Genomic DNA, 17545 nt, shown 5'->3' with positions numbered 1-17545 from the left:
CTGTAGAAGTTGACTGAGGTCATCTTAACGGGCAGTAGCAAAGAACTCAGAAACTGATAGTTCACAATAATGACTGAGGTCATCCTCTGAAAAGTCTATAACTCTGTTAAATCATTTGAAACTTTCTTTCCTATCTTTTTTTAAAAATAGAGATGTGTATGGGTAATCGAGAAGCTTATTTTTAATTATGTAGAAGATCTGTTTTTTTGTGTGGAGCACCTCATTCCGGTTAGCACCACATAATTGGGGTGTTACCATTAAAATAATATTCCCATTTTAGCAATAATATGTCTCTTTCCTGGATTTATAAAGTATAGTACTCAGATTACTTTCCCTAAAATGGTAAGGCTTCAAGGAATTGTTGACAAACCTTCAGCTGGTTCGTAGACCCTTGATCAGCCCTTACATTAGCTGACCAGTCTCATTTGTAACGTCACCTGTGTTATGTCTTATCTCTGAACAAGGTGGCAAGCAAGCTTCTAGACAGTTGTGTTTAAGAATAGACTATCATAGGATTCCATTTCCTGAATCTCGCCCCATGGGATCAGGCTGGCCTTGGAATGTAGGTAGCCTGTAACCTAAAACTGCCTTTAATTTGCTCTCTGGCCATCAAGTAACATTCTAGAAATTAGCAATTACGTGTGTGCAACTATTTCCTCTCTTCGTGGGAAGTGGAAAATTGAGCCGTTTCCCATTGTCCTACGAAGTCTGTAACAAAATGAGCAACCGAACGGTGGTTATTGTGCAAGTGGTATCAGGGTCAGATTGTTGGTCAGAATGTCACCTCTAGATTTCTTAGGAAGAAAGTTCTATGGGAATCTTATTTCTGAAACATAGTGATCGCTACAAGAGAGTGATTGAATTGTCGATGTATGGACTTAAATACACACACACACACACCAGACACTGAAATACATACATCACAGTTTTATACACACACACACACACACATACACACACACACACACACACTGTTGGAGAAGTACCAATGTGCTAACCACATGGCCAGCATTTTAACCTATTTACTAGCCTCTCTTCGAGAGAAAGCTAGGGCTATCTACTCTCCTAAAGAGTTACAGCTTCAGAAGCCTTATATAGGGTCACTTGGGTCTGAATTGACTTGAAATCAATTGGTTTGGTTTTGGTTTGGAGAGTTTCATATATATATGAACATATAATCTGTCATGATTATATGTCATAAGTGATATCTTTATACAAATAGCGGTGCCCTAATATAGCTTCTTTGCTGCCTAAATAACCGTGGTAGTTCCATAAAGATAGAGCACTAGCTGTCAAAGTATCAAATTTCCTCAATTTTAAATTGTTTACCTCACATTTTATACATTTTATAAATCTAGATTCAAGTTTATGCTCTCTCAGATTTGTCCCTTGCCAGTCGATGGACCAGAGACAAGAAGAGACTCTGTCTTCTGCACTTTCCCACGAAGGAAACCACCCACCCCTGCAGCCCCATCAGGCCCCCTGTTTCCCTCTAGGTCCCTCAGAGAACACACACTCACAGGTGCCAGGACACAACATAGACCACCCAAGTTTCCAAGCTCCCCGCCCTGCTCAGCAGTTTCTTGCTCTGATGGGAACAAAAGATTTCTCTCTCCTCTTTATTATGTGCACTTTTGTTATGGTTGAAAAGTTGGCCAAAGGTAAAGCCTAGTAGGATCCCATCAGATTCTTCTCTGAAAATATCCAGTGGGACACCAGCAACTAGATGGCTAAACCTGGTGATGAAAGATAGCAGGCCACTGAGATACGCATAAAATCTACTTTGCTTGCTCTCTTGTCAAAAGACTTCTTGACGTCAACGCAATGCACCAAGGCCCAGTGAATTTAGAAGTTGTTACTTTCCAAAAGAACATTTAATAAATTGTGTGAGGAGAAAGAAGTCACACACACACTATAAAAGAAAGTGAAATAGGTGTAAACAAGAAGCCAGCTTTATCTTTGGAGTATTTGTTGTAAGCAAAAGAAACCAAATATAGAAAAAACTTTGTAGAAAAAGAAAGTTTGGAAACTGATTGTGGTAGCAATGGTACAATTCTGGTTAATGTGATTGAATTATGGAATGATATGACATACATATTAAATTTAGAAAAGAATAATCATAATGTGTCTAAATGCCCCCTCAATGACCTTCATTTCCCCCTTTCTATTGTATAGTAATTTTAAAAGAAGAATATTATTTAGTGCTGTTCAAATGATTTATTCCAGTCAGGTTCTTTATGATATAGTAAAGTTACTTAAATAAATAATTTTTATTTTATTTACATAGAAAACAGTGATTATAACTTACTATTGCAAGAATTCTCTCATTATTCTAATGGAATTCCTGGACTTTGCATTCTGTTCATAATTAGTCTTCTTTAAAAACCTTTGTGAAAAGAACAGAAATAGGACCAATAAGCGTTAGCCCCGCAGTGACGGTCAGTTATAGCAGTGAGCATTGGAACATATACGATCTCTGAAGGGAAATTTGGTGGCAAAGTAATTCTGGATTGTCCTGGCAACTGAAGTGTGTACCCAGAGAAACTAGTGGTAATACGTCTTTGCTCTTGTGGAAAAGAAAAAAGCATTTGATACCCACCCCAGTCACCATAATCTTTCCACTTCTGTGATTTGTATCAAATAAATTCAAAGGCATTTGTAATATTGTAGCGGTGTGCTCCAATCCTAGCCTGTGTATTTTATCCTGGCCTTTTTACACCCAGGGGCAGAATTCCAGCAGGATGGGAATGTAGCATTTGTTTGTTATCTGGCCTTGAGGAGGGTAGCTTTTAAAGGTATAAATTACAGAAAAGTCCACATTTTAATGACATCATGTTGCCTTTCTTTCTGTCTATAAATATATAAATAAAATCTCCAGATGGACGCCTTTAGCCAAGCGCTCCAGCTTCACAGTGTTAGCGTCATTGCTGGTGACAGTAGGTGCCCTTGAAATGATGTGAAGGTCAGTGACACTTTATCTCTGCGGGCTTCCTGCCTCCAACCCAGACCTTCAGTCTCATTTTGACAAAAGCAATAGACCTTAATTGAGGGCCATACTCCAAAGCACCTCAACATGAGAAAGGTCATTAAAAGCAAGGGAGTCTGAGAAATTCTCACTGCCAAGGGGAACGCGAGAAGATGGACAGAAAGGAAAGCTCACGGCCATCAAGTCAACGCCAAGCCACAGTGACCCGACCCGAGTCGAACTTCCCTGGTCGTTTTTCTAGAATGTAAATGTTTATGGAAGAGAGAGCCTCCTTTTTCTACTGCAGAGAGGCAAATGGTTTTGAACTGCTGACCTGGTGGTTAATAGCCCGCTGTACAACCAGAGCTCCAGTTAAGACATGTGGCCACTGGATGCTATGTAGCATTCTGCATGGGATCATGGAACAGAAAGGGGATGTTAGGTAAAACTTTACGAAATCCAAATAATGTAAGGACTGTGGGTATATATATATACATATAATTTATATTTATAGTATGGACTATATGTGTGTATGTATATGTCTGTGTGTATCCAGGTATATATGGACAAATTTTGCATCCACGATGACACACTTCATACCAAATGTTTGATGTTTTCTGTGACTCAGTTCATTTGATAAATGCACCACGTCTTACCAAACTGGTGACCTAGCAACAATTTTTGCAACATTTTTGTTTTTGTTTTTGCTTGATTTCACACTAAGAAAAAGATAGACACATGATTTCCTCATTTTGGGATTGGGTGATATTCTCCAAGATTATTTGAAACCCATTTCCCTGTGATCCCTGCACTTCACATGGTACCTGCACATACATATCTAAATAGCACGAATAGTTCTTAAAACCAACATGCAATCATTAACGTTAGCAATCCACAGTGGCACAGATTTACACAGGATTTTTATTTTAAAAATATGATTCTGGGGCCATGTTTCAAAACTTTTGAAACCTAGCATAGAACTGCGATATGGATTCTGGGATGGAAGAGAATCACTGGTCTCTCACAATCAGGCCAATGCTTCCCAAAGAGGGTGATTCCTGGCCCCTGTGGGGCACGAGAGTAATCCGGGGTTGCGCGGCTGTGCAAGCAGCTGCTCGCACTGACCCTGGATTATGGGCTGTACTATCAACATTTGTAATGGCTAGTGTCATTTTTTTTCTGAAAAGGGGTGGTAGGTAAAAATAAGTTGGTGGACATGCATTCAGAATTCTGGGGGGAGCATCTTACCCAACTGCTGAGTTGACCAGTGATTCAGTGTTCCCACCAGCTTCCCTCACATAACAGGAGTTAAAAGCTCTGCCAGTACCTATGGTTGGCTGAAGTAGGAGCTGCCAAGGCAGGGGGTTGGGGGACAAAGTGGGGATGGCGGCCACAGAGAAGGGACGAACAAAGCTACAGAGATCAACACTTTCTGCAAATGTATGATTCTCAGGACACTAGAGTCTCAGGACTCTAAAAGTGAGCTTCAGCCACATGCGTCTGGGCCACACACTTTGTTTTATAGCAAAGTGAAATATCTTGCTCTGATTTGGCTTGGACCAACTCCCTGATCACCTCGTATATTCCCGGAGGCCTGGGAGGATAGTTCACAGTCTTTCATTTTCTTTTTGCCTCTCATGACATTTATTGTTTTTTCATTCTTCCAAAACTCCTTAAACTGTGGCTCTCGGCCCCATATGGGGGCCACATACCCAAACGTTGGCGAGTTGTATAGAAATTGGCAACAGTAAAATGTTTCTGGACATGCAATGACCAAACATTCATTCAAAATCAGATGAGTAATGAATTTGAGGTGATTCTGGCCACGGTTGCCCATGTTGCATGTTCTCAGGTGAAAATGGGCCAGGAATGGAAAGAGTTCCAGAAGTCCTGCATGCTAGCCTACGCTGATCATGATTCCATTACCAAACCACTAGCCCAAAAACTTAATGAAAAACCCTTCCGATATTTTGTATTGGGAAGATCATCGCTAAGAACCATAGAGAAAGATCATAGCTAAGAACCAGAGACTCATAAAATTGGGGACGCTAGGGAAGTTTGGAAATAAAATCTGTACTTGATGGTTCATTTGATTTGTCTTATCTTGTTGTTCCCAGTTTAATAGTATGGCTTTTTCTTTGAAGAATAACCCCCCCCCCAATTCTTTAAATATTTTTCCACATCATTCCATAGTTCAATCACATCAAGAAGGATTGTACTACTGTGACCACACATCAGTTTCAAAACATTCTTTTCTTTCCCGGACTCCTTGACATTGGCTCTCTTTTACTTGCCCCACTGCCATCCCCCACTCAAGCCCCAATCCAACCATGTTTATCACCACCCCACCTCCCCACCCAAACCCTTCTTCTACTTGCTGTCCCTATAGGTTCATCAATCCCGGGTTTCATATACTGAAAAACAACACATTCAAGAGGTGACTTCCCTCAATGACACACATCTGAGATAAATGCCAATAAGAACAAACAAAAAAATATAGAGAATGTTGAAAATCAGGCCTAATCCCCATCAGAGGGGCGATCAACTGACAAGGTCGTAATTATGCAAGTCAGGTCTAGCCTTTGATCTTCTACAGTCATCTCTCCAATGCACTCTGTTCAGTAACCTCTTTCCTCCCATCCCGCTATTCTGGATAGAGGGAATATTTTCGTCCCTCATTTATGAAGTGACATAAGAACAGGCAAAGACTACTTCTTAGTAGGTCTTTGGATATAAAAAGAGATTTTCATGTTTGAGGAAAATGCTTAGGCTCTCCCTTCTTCAGAAATGTAAAAGATGCCTAAGATGTCCAAATGAAATTTGAATGAGAGTCTTGTAGTAATGGGCATTTTCTCCGTTATAATAGGAGGCAACAAAATGAAGAGATGTGCTTTCTGACGGTCTGAGTTGTTGTACAGTGAAAGCAAATGGATAGATTATTTTCATCTATTCCTGTTATTTCACCTTAAACCTCATTCGTCAACACACGTTAGTTGACCGAGCCATGATAGTCATGTGCTCAAGTCTACCCTTGCCACAGAAAGAGCAGGGCCGAGGTCATGAGAGATGAGGGAGAACAGAGAGAAATGACTCCGCCCTCAGACCTTCTCAGGAATACCAGCCTCTGAGGGCTGTTCACGAAAACAAACAAAAAAAGAAATATCTCCTCTGACATACATAAAAGTTATAGATCGAATGATTTCCATTTGGATATGTCTAGATGGGTCTACCTTTTCACAATATAACTTAGGCAATGAAGTCATTGTGGACTAGCCGTCCCGTACAGGTAACATAATGGAGAGGTAAACCCAGAGAAGTGAAACTTCTTGATGACGTGTTTCTCATGGTAATATATATTCACTGAGGCCCATATTTTTCAAAAATGAAATTCTTATCTCAGTATGGAAAGAATTTCAAAACTAAATAATTGAAAACTATGCTCATCAGTTCATGTCAGGCTGCCAGCATTAGCATGCCTTCTTTCATTCATCTTTTATAAATGCTCCTCAGACTACTGAAAATTTTAAAATTGCGTTTGAATGCCATTTCCCTTTGTTTGGGGCTCTTGTATTTACCTGGGATATGTGCATACATGCGCTACATCATAGGCAAGGATCCCTATGTGTCTCACTATCTATAGCTAAACATGGCTTTTGACTGCAATGTGTACCAGTGTTGTAGCAGTAAAAGCAAGAAGGTGCTAGTGTGAGCTACTTAACGGGCTGATAACCACAGGTCGATGGTTCAAACCCACCAGCGGCTCCGAGGGAGAGAGAAGAGGATCTCTCCCATGATGATTTGCCGTCTCAGAAACTATACATTGATAGGATCGCTGTAAGTTGCAGTGACTTGATGGCAGTGGCTATACTATATACTGCTTGCTTTTGACTGTATTCTTCAGCTATTCAGAACATCCTACAAGCTCTCAAGGCAGAATCACATCGTAAGAAGTAGTTCAAACCAGGCATTAGGAGGTCGCTTCTCATTGCTGGGCCTTTGAAACTAACTGAATGACTCACCATCTCTAGGTTCATTTCCTTAATTTTTATAAATATGAAAGTTGGACCAGATGAGATCCAATGATATTGATCGAGACTTTGCATCATGGTAGTTTCTAATATTTAGAGATAATGCATCTCTAAAGTTACGTGATTCTCTAGCCCCTTCTTTAAAAGAAAATTGAATTTGGGGATGCGTTTAAATATACTATGATATGAAACATGCCGTAGACTTCCTCCGCGAGTTTTGCTGGTATGAAAATTACTGAAACGAATCGCACTCCAGCACGTCCTCTACCTAGTTGCCAAATAGGGGCAACATGATTTCTTCCATATTTACAGAGAATTGTTGAGGATAAATTAGAGACGTTTTAGAGTCTGTGGAATAAAGGTGCTGGCCGAATGCAAAATATTTGCATTACTATCATTCACATTATGCAGCAGATATGAGAAAATGCAATTGCTGTGTGCATTCCTGTTGGCTGTATCTCCTTCAGGCCATGCATTTAAAAAATAAGTAGAACTTTTCATAACTAGAGTCTGAGAAAAATTCTGTGTTCTTGGAAACCACAATTTTGGACAGAGGTGACAAAGTTGTGTTATCTCAGTTTGCTGAAGAGATTATATTTTCTGGGGAAATTTCATAATGGCATACTTGAAATTCAGAAGTTATTTTCAAATTAAAAAAAAACTTCAAGTTGTTACTACAAGTTCTAAAAGAATAGTGATGATAATATATGTATACTACCATACATTAAAAATTGTTTTAATTTAGAATCTTAGGAACAGAGTTTCTTATGTTTAAAGCGTGTTCTGTCTTCCACATCACTCTGCTTTCCTGCTGGGTTCTATAATTCAGTGCAGTGGCTACACAAACCTTATAGATAATGCCTGTGATTCAGGTGGGGATTGTGTGTGTTTCTTTAAGGTTAATGGGTTACAATTCAGGTGACAGCTGCTCAGGATTCAGTTGTTTGGTCAGCATATGTTACAAAACTTTTGAGGGTGCTAACAAACACCCAAAGGACATGTCACTTCACTGTAAGCCTCAACCCTAAGGTATTCAACTCAAGCTCTTTGGGTCAGCAATTATTTGCCCGGAAGACACCCCCCTCCCCGCTCCTTTCCACAAGCCAACCTCTTACCCCAGAGCACTCACCTGCTTGCTTGACTTGCTGTTGGGCTGAGAAGTCCATTACTCAGGCTCCTGCTCTGGCGCCTAGTTTTGTTTCTGTTGCTGCTCTCCTGTACTCCTTTGGTGTCCAAGCTGTCTCCTGGATCACGGAGTTCACTGCAAGGACATCAGTGTACAGAGGTTGAGCTCCATTCCCATCTCTCACTAGAAGCGAGATTCCTGCCCCCGCACCCCCCCCACTTCCATTCTGCTTCTGAGATGCCTGGTTTTTATATCCAGCAGGATCATAATCACTAATGGAAAAATCATAGAGTATAATCAGTATATTCCCCCATCTCTTACCCAAAACCATCAGGAAAAAGGTAGTTTGGTGGGCATTCCAGAGACTATGGCTAGAGGATACACACTAGCAAAGGACTTTTTTTTTTTTTAATCTCTTCATCACCATGCGAAGCATGGGAACCACTGTTTTGAGTCATGGTCTGAGATTAATTTTATAGACCAGCAAGTTGGGGAAATAATGACATTTTTATTTCCAACACAACACACATTGTCTTCTATCAATATCAGTGTGCTGTTAACCTATTTTAGAATGTTGTAGACTGCCTGAAGTTAGAAACACAAAAAGTATGTCAATATTTGTGCTTTTGGAGTGTGGGGGTGGTGGAGGAAGAGTTAGCGTTATCTCTATAAACAAGAACACAAACAACTGTAAAGAGCAGTATCTCAAAGTAAGTTAGGAACTATTGTAAATACAAGCATTCCCTTTGAGATTCTAGGCAATGAGACATCAGAGACTGCATTACTAATGGATGTCCAGTTCCTTGAGTTCGTACAAGGGCTCTTCCCATAAGCCCTTGCATGGGTGGATTTTGGAACTGAATAAAGCTAGGTCTGATTCTTTGTGTCTCAGCACCCCAAGGCAGTAAATTACCTACTTGGGTTACACATTTACCTCCTTCAGGAAAACAAAGGTTGCTTAATGATGCACATCCATGCATTGAACCAATTTGTTTAATCTCTTTCCCTATTCAAACATTTCACCAATTTTAAATGAAAATAGAACCTAACTGATGAACTGAAGTTACTTTAAAGTAATCCCCCAGTAAGGAAAAAGATAAAAATACTCCTACCAGCTCTCAGCAAGTCAGCAATAGCTGCCCGGAGTAGCTGAACTCACCCTACTGTTTTGTCGTCGGACCCCCAGTGGCACAGTGATTCGTTGCTTGGCTACTTACTGACTGTCTACAGTTAGAACCAACCAGCCTTTCTGCACTCTGCTTCTATAACACTCCTATCCTTGGGAAAACCCCAAGGTACAATTCTACTCTATCCTACAGTCGCTCAGAGTCAGAATTGACTGGATAGCCTTGAGTTTGGGATAGGGTTTGGTGTTGTTGGGTGCTATCTCATTAATTTGGACTCAAGGAATGTGAGGCATGGGACCCTGGTGTCCAGAGGAGAACTGCCCCCTACTGTTTCCAAGGCTATCCTATTGGTGGAGACAGACTGCCACATTTTGCTCCCATGTGGCAGCTGGCATATTTGAATGGCCTACATTTTGACTATCAGCTGGGGCTTACCCACTGCGCTACTAGGACACCTTGCCACACTAATATAGTCTTCAAAAGATTATCCACAGGGTGATTTCCAAGTGTTATCAATTCATTTCCCATGACAAATGAAACATTTACAGTGCTTCTCTGACTTAAGTGTGACTCTTGTCCCTAAAAAACAAACTTGTAAAGGAGAATGAAAAAGCATCCCATGTAAGTTATTGTGCAGTGAGTTAGCATTCCTTTGGTTGGAACACAAAAAAAAAAGTACAAGGCTATGTTAATATTCCTAATGGTTTCACTCCCCCAAGAATCACACTCTGAAGTACACAGGAAAGATGAGAGAACCAGCAAGCATAACCTGGTAGTAGTTTACAAGTTGAGGGACGTATATTTACAGTGGTACCCACCTTTGTTAACTAAAATACAGGCTGTAGTTGAACTGTACCTTGTATGTCCATATTTATGTGAATCACGATGACTATTGAGAAAATGCCTAATATTTAATATATAAGTTACGGTGTCCATTCCATTAGTTAGCATGGTATAACTATCCAGATAATATTTACAAAGGGACGAGAATGCTTGATAAGAACATAGACACAGAGTGATCACTGTGTAATCTTTGTTTCCAAGACATCCAGCTTTTAACAAAGCTGTTGTATGAGGCTAAGTAAAAAATATTGCTGTTGGTTCTTGCTCATACCTTCACATATTTATTCCAAACAATATGTATTTAAACATTTCTCAGCAATAGGTAGGCCGCAACAGACAAGTTCCCTCCATTAACACACTTGTCTGAGTTTCATCACAGTAACTTACAAAATGTCCTAACAAATCAGTGTCTTCTGATGATATTTAGACCAATTCAATTTAAAGCAAAGTACTCAACTCAGAAAGTTATAATGATTGGTCTTTTTTAGTTTAGTTTTTTTTTGGGGGGGGCAGGGGGGCATTCCAAACTAGTAAGCTTGATATAGGATACAGGACAATCTTGGTGCTTATTATGAAGAAGTTTTAAAAGCATTGAAACCTACATTAGTGAGGAAGAAATGAGGAAAGTTATACAGAGGAATTTTTTCCCCCATCCCCACAGAGTATTTCCTCATTCTTTCAGGGTAGATGTCCTATGAGAAATTCATTGGGGAATCTTCCCTCTACCACCTGCGACCCTAATCTTGTCCCTTCAGTCTTCTCTTGGATCCTGAAACTCAAAACACCTTCCAAACTAACAAGATTTGAGTCCCCCGAGAATGCCCAACCTGCCAGTTTGATGCGAAGAAAACAGCATCATCCAGGGAAGGGTTCTAGAGGGGAAATAGCACCATGAAAAATCAATAGACCTAAATGGAGGCTCTGTAGAGAAACAACACGTTCACACTTGGATATTTGCCCTTCTGGGATTTCACAGCAATGCTTAGTTTTTGGCTTCCGCTCGTGTTGTAGCTGTGTTGGCCATGACAGCGTGATCCATCTTCTCCCCAGCTGTAGATCATAGGAGCAGGAGTCAAGAACGAGGTCCTCTCCGATTCTCAGGGAACTACTGATCTTTCTGTCCCCTCAAAATCCATCCCCCAAAGTCTTACATGCTTTCTCGACCTTTCTAAAGCTTTCAGCAGGGTTAGGGCTGGTAGTTCTCAGCCCCTTCATGAGCATTGTGTATACTTTTTACAAGTGCGCACACTCTCAAGTTACACATCCAGAAATTTCTAATTCACATAGTCTTTGGTGGGACACAAGTGAAGTGTTTCTGGTGTCTGACAAAGGTCGGAGAATCGCAAGTTTAGAAGTGCTTTTCAGAAATCCGATGTAAGAATTCTGGGATGTCTTCCTGGGCTATAAATACTAACACCCGCTTTTGAATAAATCAGATGTTGTGAAGCAGTAGTCTGGAAGAGTTTTCCCTCTCTATACCTGAAATTTCTACACTCCAGTTTCTTTCAGTCTAGGAAGTACATAGGCCATTATCCAACGACCATTTAAAAAAAATTTTTGATCATCTAGAGGGCCAGGAAATGCTTGACCTCGCGCAAAAGGTCACACATCCTGATACCAACAGATGCCCTTTGGCAGCACCTGTCGGAGTGAGCTCTGTCTGTGGGATGGAGTTTAATTATCCAGAAATAGCGAGTCCGTGGGAATGCTAGGAATGCAATGTGGCGCTTATGTTCCCGTCTGGCAAACTGTTTCCTGAGTGACCACGACCAGGGTCATCTATAAACGCCATTCGGATTAACCACCAGGCCTGTTTAGCATGTATTAGAAGGAACTGAATTCACGTCACCAGCCAATAGTAAGCAACGCGTTTTTTACCCACTCGTGAGTGATTGTTAAAATTAGAACTTTGTGTAAAAATTGGAGAATGTTTAAAACACACACATACACACACTCAACGTTTCATACTTTTCACAAGTGGGGCGTCTAAATTTGTGGTAGATTATAATGGACTGGTCAACAGGTTACACTGCCTCAAGCCAAGCACGCCTGTGGGTTTCGACCCACAAACTGATGTGATTACGCTGTGTTAGTTAGTCATTCCCCCACTGTGCTCCCATCACTGTCGATAGTCCAGTGGGGAACGGGGTCCTGCCTGGCTGAAGGTCATGGTTACACATAGCTATTCACAGACTTCACTGTTTGAGACAGCTGGAATACTCTGTGACCTGACTTTAGTGAGAGAGAGGATCATCTTCATCTTTCTGCCTTCCTGCCCTTTCTAAAAATAGTACGGGCCTCGACCGCGGGGCTATTTTAAGCAGCTCATGTTCGCTCGTTTCATCAGGAGATGTCTATTCCCGGCGCTTGCATGTATCGGATTTGCATGTATGCATAGCTGCAGGGTGGAATGGTGGCCCCACACTCATATAAGAACCTGCACCAAGCCACGGGACCGCGAGCTGAGAGCGGGGCTTCCGAGTCAGTGGGGAAGCACTAGGTGAAGGGAAGCTACTTTTGAGGAAGGCGAATCTGCTTCCGAAATCATCCATTTCAGACACGTGCCCATCCGCCCTCAGCTTTTCGGATCTGTTTTCCTCAGACCTGGCTGGGATTTCGCTCCAGAGACCTCAATGAGCTGCTTTTAATAAATCTTTATTGGGGCTCCTGCCAACCCGTGGATAAGGGAAACTAATGAGCAACTGCCCTCCAAAATCTGACCAGCCAAGGCCCCACCCAACCCAGCCAAAACATCCAAAGCCAAACCAAAAGAGAGCAGCCCGACCCATCGGTGCTCCCAAGAAGACGCGTAGAAAAACACCGACATGTCACTGATTTGGTAACTGGAGTTTTCAGCCGCATGACTGGCAGGCGGTGGATACTTTGTAATTTTCTACTTTGAAACAAAACAAAACAAAAGCCCGAGCAAATCAGGTTGTTTTGCACCACGGGGACCAAAATAAAATTATGTGTGTGAGAAAACACAGACTCTAAAAGCAAGATGGAATTTAAGCAGGTAAACCCTGTTCCACAGTCATGTCATTCCAGTGCGCTTGTTCGTGGTACTCGTGTGTGCACCTCTAAGAAATTTCCATTTTTTCGCATCAAAAAATCCAGATATGAAGCTGAAGCTGCCTTCTTCGCCAACCTGAAGCTGTCTGATTTCAACATCATCGACACCCTGGGAGTTGGAGGTTTCGGACGAGTAGAGCTGGTAGGTGACCTCTCTTTTGTTGTTTCCAAAAATCGGGCTCCCCTCCCCCCCACCACCTGACTTAGTTTCTCCTTGGATTAGGATGTCTCTTTTTCACCTGTCTTCTCTCACATAATCAATTACTGTAGATCGCAAATCAGTACCAAATGTTTTCAGCGTTTGCAATTGTTAAAGCGGGCTGGTGGTTTGCAGCCATGAAACTAAAATTAAAGCAAATCCCAAACGCTTTTTTGGAAAGCTCATATTAAATGAGAGACAAGACCTTAGCAGTCATAGAGCATTTTTGATCTAGCTAATTATTTGTAACCCTTGGACTCTCAGTTCTGAGCCATGAATATTAGCTTAATTATTCCCTTTATCGACACAGATAATAATTTACATGTAAATGGTAACTACATGTAAAAAAATGGGAGTTAAAAAAAAGGGAGTCACCTACTGGTAACCGGTGTGCGATATTGTCTTAAGATCCTTGTCACTGCTTAAAAAAAAATGACACAAGTGTCTGTTACTTTCTAGTGCTGTGATCCTGAAGTTATAAGCGCATATTTAGATGACGATGCTAATAGTTCAAATATTTTATGTGGTTTATTAGACACACTCATAAGATGCGCAATTGAGTGTTGATGATGATGATGACGTGTTTTGTACAAGTTTGTGTATGAATCTCATGCAGACTGGGTGAAGTATACTCTATTGTACATTGGTTAGAAGTGGAAATGTTAAAAACTAGTTTACTGCAACAAACGTAAGAGACTAATGTGTGTTGGGGAATGAGGTGGCTGAATTTCCACGCACTGTGGCTATAAATGTTATCTGCACCTGCAGCTTCATTCCCAGTCCTCTCGTGAACACAGGCGGAGTCCCTGGCATCAGACAGCAGTACAGTGTGTGAGGAACTCCCTGGGACGGTGTGCAGCAAACAGTCACTGTCGCCGTCAGGGGACACGAGAAATCCCCTTCTATAATCGTTGTCACTGTGCTATTTTTTATTTGAGTCCATTTGTGCTTCAGTTGGGATCGCTGACTTTGGCAGAAGATAAGGTGTGATTGATTTAAACACTGGACACGGCTTTTAGCACCAGGACGTATTTTCATTGGCTTCCGCGACCATTCATTGTGTCTAAGTACAACAGCAATGCTATTTCTGGTTGAAAATCCATAATGTACCTCAGAAGACCTGAGTTTTCACACACAGACGTGAAAATCAACAAAGGACCTGGAAAAAAAACAAACAACTTACTTCTCTTCTTCCAACAATTTAACACAGCAGATTTATTTTCCTAGAACAGAACATTACCTTGAAATTGTCACATTGTAATTGTCCATAGAGCTAAGGAAGATGTGTGAGGAGCATTCTATATAAACAGCTTTGTCCTGGTGGTGCTGGTTCATATGGGGTTGGCAATCCGTTAAACCTAGAAGAGAGTACTGCTTCTGGCAGGTAGGGTTTATTATCTGATGAGTTTAGTTAAGTCGTTTGTGTTGAATCCCTCTCTGGGAAGAGAGAGAGGGAGGGAGGGAGGGAGGGAGGGGGAGAGAGAGAGAGAGAGAGAGAGAGAGAGAGAGAGAGAGAGAGAGAGAGAGAGAGAGAGAGAGAGAGAGAGAGAGAGAACACGATTTGGAAACTAGTTTTTCATAATCTCATAAATATATTTTTAATCATGAACAATAAAAGAGCAACAAAACTGCTACTTGTGTGTGTATGTGTGTGTATGTAAAGCAGGATTTGCACACATCTTTGCACACTACTCGTGGGCTAATGAGGCCGCTCTGAGTCAGAGCTGCCTGGGTGACTGTGAGTTCTTTTATGTTTATGTTTGGTGGGCCTGAGAAGTTCCACTGTGAAACACAAAAGTGACCAATGAGATAGTTTATGAAGCATATGAGTATGAATTCATTTCAAGCATGTGGAATCTTTGAAATAGCTCAGACACCGAAATTATGATCGCTGCAGGCGTCCTCCAACTACGGCCTGTGGGCCACCTGTGGCCCGCCAAGGACATTTAACCGGCTCGCCGGTTGTTTTCGCCCTGTTTGTTTTTTTACTTCAAAATAAGATTTGTGCAGTGTGCATAGGAATTTGTTCATAGTTTTTTTTGTAAACTATAGTCCGGCCCTCCAGCAGGTCTGAGGGACAGTGAACTGGCCCCTGTTTGAAAAGTTTGAGGACCCTTGTGTCTTATCTATAAAGATAATAGCATTTGGAGACCTCTAATGGCCTGACGGACTTCAGGCTGGAAAGGTAAATGTGAAGCTGATAGTAGAAAACTTCCAGAAATTTCTCTCAAAAAAAATATGGGAGGAAGTTAAAACAACTAACCATGAAATTAAGCAAGATTCAATATGGGAATATAAAAAGGAATGGAGCTATAAAAATGTGTTTGTATGTATGCCTTGGTGTTTATGTGTGTATGTATGGATGCCATGTTTGATAATATGATATGTATATATCATCTCCGTCTCAGAAGAGATACCAAATAGTTTAGCTTAGTTTTCTTCTTATGGATATTATATTTCACTCTCCAGTCAAATATTTATAGAGTTATAAAAGCCGTAACCCTGAGGAATCATGTAGGTGAAAAAGGGAGCCCAGTACGCAAAACACTGTAGATACCGAAACAGAGAGCAAATGTGTAAGGAAGGCTCACTGCACACGACCAACCCCCTAGTGGTCAGAAGCACACGTCTGTAATCTCTGAAGTGAACACCATTTTGAGTGGTCAACAATAACCTGGCGGTTCCCACGATGCAGTGAGTACCACTCATTTCTGCCCTGCAATCCCCGGAGCCCAGTGAGCTCGACTCCCCTTTCTTGGCAGTCACTTCCTGCTTGATACCATTGACGACAGGCCATGAGAAACATTCTTCCCTGTGATTGTTTGTCTTTCTTGTTCATCCAGTGATGTCAGAGTGTGGATTTTTCCTCAACGGTGACTAATCGCACATCCTGTGGGCATAGCTCCTGACGTGCGTCCTCAGGAAGGCCATGTTAGCCACACAGGCAGCAGAAGTGTACCCTCAGAGGTAACACGCACCCATAGTTAGAGGGCGGAGCTCCGCTTCCTTGTGAGTCCGACGCAACTCGATGGCAGTCACTGTATGTTGGTTGCTGTAAATATTTGATATTGATATGTAATCTATCTGTTTAACAATATGAATGCTTCCTATACCAGGTCACCATATTTGGGTAAACTAAAGATATGAAAGACCTCGTATCTATCATCTAGAATTGTAGGCTTTCTACGATCGTTATTACATTCAGCTCTCTTCTGGGAAATACGGCCTTTCATTGGACAGAGCTCTTGTCACAGTCTTCTGGGAGAGACGACCGCATCAACTACTAATTAAGCCCATATTCGGATTATAAGCAGCATGCAGTCAGTACACGGGGAGGAAGACTTCTTGTAAGAGGCAGCATTTCGAAGGCAGGGTGATGATTATAAGGCATCAGCATACAGAACTTGAAATTTTATGGTCATGCATAGTAAAATGAAACTACTTCAGGAATACATTTAATTTTATTTATTAAAAATTTTTTTTAGTTCAAAAATTGTTTGTTGGTCTTTAGGAGTATTTTCCAGCCCAGTCTGTTGGGGCACCATGCCCTGGCACCAAAGTCCACCTTCAGCGTTCCCTGGGGACCTCGCTGCTCCATTCGCTTGCTGTTCTGTTGCACACCCTTAGTGTTTTGCCTCGGTGTGGTGGCATCAGATCGGGTATAATTCCCACACTGTGTCTCCGGTGTTGTCGCTTGTAGGGCTTTGGGTCAGTGAGGGACGTCATGTCTCATAGTGGGGCTGGCCATGTGGTCCTCTCGTCGACTGGCTGCTCTAATCCGGAACATCGTCCTCAAGGCCTGATGGGCCAGGATGTGATCCACTCTCTCCTCCTCTCCCTTCATCATATCCCGTGCGCTCTGATCAGATATGTCCCTCTCCCAGAGCTGCAGATTAAATGCCGTCCTTTGAAATAAATTCTTCTTGGGGGAGGAGCAGGCGTCCACATAGTAGTTAGGATTGGGGCCGGCCCCCTGGGCCTCTCCACTGGTTCCCTACTCCACGCCGGCATGTTGCATTCACATCTTGGAGCACCGGGTTGAAGTCTGGTCCCTCTCTCCCTGTGGAGACACAAACAATACCCTCCCCTTGGGTGGGTTAGTGCCCTGTGCCCCCACTACCCAATCAGGAATACATTTTAATTAGGTAACTCCTCCGTATTACATGCTAAAAGAAGCAATCAGAC

The 17545-nt window shown here is 41.8% G+C and overlaps 1 protein-coding gene across 2 annotated transcripts in view; it reads left to right on the top strand.

The window, feature by feature from the left end:
- The window catches only part of PRKG1 (protein kinase cGMP-dependent 1), a 1325949-nt gene that overhangs the window by 1260770 nt on the left and 47634 nt on the right, over positions 1-17545 (top strand). For both annotated transcript variants that reach the window (XM_075534995.1, XM_075534994.1), the window contains exon 10: positions 13207-13303. In XM_075534995.1, the coding sequence (XP_075391110.1) occupies positions 13207-13303 (97 nt within the window). The remainder of the gene's footprint in view (positions 1-13206; positions 13304-17545) is intronic.

Source organism: Tenrec ecaudatus, chromosome 16, assembly GCF_050624435.1.
Source record: "Tenrec ecaudatus isolate mTenEca1 chromosome 16, mTenEca1.hap1, whole genome shotgun sequence".
Lineage (NCBI taxonomy): Eukaryota > Metazoa > Chordata > Mammalia > Afrosoricida > Tenrecidae > Tenrec > Tenrec ecaudatus.
The sequence above is the reverse complement of the archived record's forward strand: the minus strand, read 5'-3'. Positions and strand labels throughout refer to the sequence as shown.